General features: G+C 53.4%; 1 protein-coding gene across 1 annotated transcript in view; it reads left to right on the top strand.

Moving 5' to 3' along the window:
- Positions 1-2,157: 2,157 nt before the first annotated feature.
- ICT1 (immature colon carcinoma transcript 1) overlaps positions 2,158-3,091 on the top strand; it is a gene marked incomplete at its 3' end in the record, with an annotated part of 6,971 nt that continues 6,037 nt past the window's right edge. The window contains exon 1 of the mRNA XM_011964398.1: positions 2,158-2,366. Coding sequence (XP_011819788.1) covers positions 2,181-2,366 — 186 coding nt within the window. The remainder of the gene's footprint in view (positions 2,367-3,091) is intronic.

Genomic DNA, 3,091 nt, shown 5'->3' on the forward strand with positions numbered 1-3,091 from the left:
GAGGTCAGGAGTTTGAGACCAGCCTGGCCAGTGTCTACTAAAAATTCAATTAGTCGGGCATAGTGGTGCGCGCCTGTAGTCCCAGCTACTCGGGAGGCTGAAGCAGGAGAATTGCTTGAACCCAGGAGATAGAGGTTGCAGTGAGCTGAGATAGGCGCCACGGCACTCCAGCCTCGGCAACAGAACGAGACTCAATCTCAAAAAAAAACAAAAAAAAAAAAACAAAAAGAGGCCATCTGACCCAGGGCAGTACAGAGAAGAAGAAAGGGGAATTCTGTGGACCCCCTACATAGGAATAGTACCACCCTATAGAAGGGCTGGTGTCTGCAAGTTCCTCAGCTGCCAGGAATGACCTCTTTCCTCTTCCCCCATGAATGTCCCCTCCCTGAAGCACCATCTCAGCCTATAGAGAACCAAGGAGGAGAAAGGGAAGACTGGCCTCAGCCTTTAGGGCCCATCTTTTTGGGAGAACAGGTGGCCCCTTTCTGGCCTTTTTCTCCCAGGGCCCCCATTCTGGATAGTTCACAGCAGCAGCAGGTAAGAGGAGCTCACCAGCTGCTCCTCTCTCCACCCCAGGGCAGCTTGTCTCATTCTCTCCTCTACCCACCTCCTCTCCCAGAATCCAGGCCACCAGATGGCCCGAGCAGGCTGTGTTTATTTGGGGCCATGGAAACCTGCAGCTTCCTTTTCCTGTTGCCTTGGGTCAGGTGCAGAGCTGGAGCCCAGCCTCAGAGCAATGATGTCATGGAAAGGTTCTGACTTTATTACTTATAACCCCTTAGCCCCGGAACTGAGAGAATGCCTGGTTTTGCTCCCCTGAGCAGCTTATTCCAGTTGCCATGGAGATGCCTCTATTCCCTTTGAGGTCTTGGGACTAAGTCAGACAGGGCAGGACCCAGGAGACTCCTCCCAACCTAGAGCCCGAGATATGTCAATTGTCACCCCTTCCTATCTGAGCTTATAAAGTCAGTGCTTGGAAAGTGGTTTATTCCTTCTTAAAGATTTGCTGTAGCAATGATGCTGAGATGGTAAAAGCTTGGTTTGATAACAATCTCCTGTTTAAATCAGCCAGCATCCCCGGGGGCACATTTTTCTAGAGAATTATGCTTGTTTCTAAAAATAGAACTCTACATTAAGAAACAATCGCTAGCATTACTAATAATTATGAACATTTATTTAGCCTTGTTTCCTTTTACCACATTGCCTCTCAACAAAATAACTTAACTAAGGTTTAGCTGTTTTCAAACACTGCTTGCTCGACTTTGAACCTTTTTCAGAATTGGAACTTGTGTGTAGTTCAGCCCTTAACGGCGCTATGAAAGGGTTCCAGTTAGCCGGCAGTTCTCTGAATTCTCTCCCTACTTCCCCAGGGGCCCCCTCTCTCCTGGCTGGAAGAAAGCACCATCTTGCTCCATAAAGCTGAAGGGCGGGGGATGACGTTCCACGTTTTGCAAACCTTTCTTTCGGTGACCTGCCTCCTCCTCCCATCTGGTATTTGTCCTGCAGAGCTGCTGGGTACAAGCCATTACACACACGTGCTCAGCGGGCAATTTGCGCATAGGCTGCCTTGTAAAAAGAGGCTGGCGTTCCTAAAACTCAGGTCTACCAGAACCCAGCTTTCAAAAATACATTCCTACAGAATTCATTTTATCAGTACTCATGAGGTGTCCACAACGTGCCATGTTCTGGGTGCTGGGGATACATCAGTGAGCCGGTGCCCTCCTGGAGCTCACATTCCAGCTAGGAGACAGCAATTAGACAATTAAGACTGAGTGATTTTTGTAAAGGAAGAGAAAAAAGATAAATCAGAACAGAGTAAAGGGACTGGGAAGCGCGGGGCGGGAGACGCCCCAGGCTTGCCGGGCAGGCCTCGCTGATGTTTGAATTGGGCAGTGGGCGGTCCAGGCGGAGGGCACGGACTCTGAAAGGGAGAGAAGTGGTGTTTCTGGGGCACACAAGATCGGGACACTCTTCCTGTAGTAGCTCGCTGTCTCGCCACCGTCCTCCCCCGCCAACCAGGCCTCCCGGAGGCTGCCGGCCCGGGAGCATCGCCGGAACCCCAGCTTGCCGCCTCCCCTCGGCGGGCCCTAGAAACTGCGCGGAACCAAAGCTTGAGGGCCACTCGAGTTTGCGGACCGCTGGGAGAAAGCGCCCGCCGGAAGCAGTCGCAAGACCCAAGCATGGCGGCCACCGGGTGCCTGCGCTGGAGCCTGAACCGAGCCGGAGTCTGGCTGCTCCCACCGCCCGCACGGTGTCCACGCCGGGCGCTACACAAGCAGAAAGATGGCACTGAGTTCAAGAGCATCTACAGCCTGGACAAGCTCTACCCCGAATCTCAGGGCTTGGACACCGCCTGGAGGGTCCCGGTGAGCCGGGAAGGACTGGACGGAAGGGGCGTTTTGTTAGGCTGTTGCGTGGTGTTAGGAACCCCGGGCCCCATTGGCCGGATGTGGAGCTACGTCGGGGGGCTACGTGACGGTCCCCGCGGGAGGGGGCTGGCTGTCCGCGCTAACCTGGCGGGGAGTGGGGTGCTTGCTGTAGCGCGAGATGTGCCGGAGCCGAGAAGGCCGGCTGGGTATACTTCTTTCGGGGCCGCCGGCTTTTCCACGTTCGTTTCCTTGGCCCTCAAGACCAAATTCCAGTCCCAAGGGGAAATATGGGCATTCTGGCCCCCCCAAGGCGGACAATAAAGGCAAGAGGCTGCCAGGTTGTTTGCTACCCTTTGGGACGTTACACTGTCCATTGCCTCCAGTAACCGCAGGACACGCGAATAAAACGGCTTCTCGATCGTTCCTTCAGGAGCATTTATTTAGCCCGCTGTGTGCAGGCACTGAATCAAGCCCCGGAGCAAGAGAGAGAAGACCCACCCAAACCTGTTGAGCTTCCACTTACAGGACTGGAAAAGAATATCCATTCATTTGTTCATTAATTCACTCGCTCACTCAACAAAAGCTGTGCTAAGCTAGGGGATGGAGTAGCAAACAAAATTGAAATTCTTTTTTTTTTTTTTTTTGAGACGGAGTCTCGCTCTGGCACCCAGGCTGGAGTGCAGTGGCCGGATCTCAGCTCACTGCAAGCTCCGCCTCCCGGG

Source organism: Mandrillus leucophaeus, unplaced genomic scaffold, assembly GCF_000951045.1.
Source record: "Mandrillus leucophaeus isolate KB7577 unplaced genomic scaffold, Mleu.le_1.0 Scaffold1, whole genome shotgun sequence".
NCBI classification, from domain to species: Eukaryota; Metazoa; Chordata; class Mammalia; order Primates; family Cercopithecidae; genus Mandrillus; species Mandrillus leucophaeus.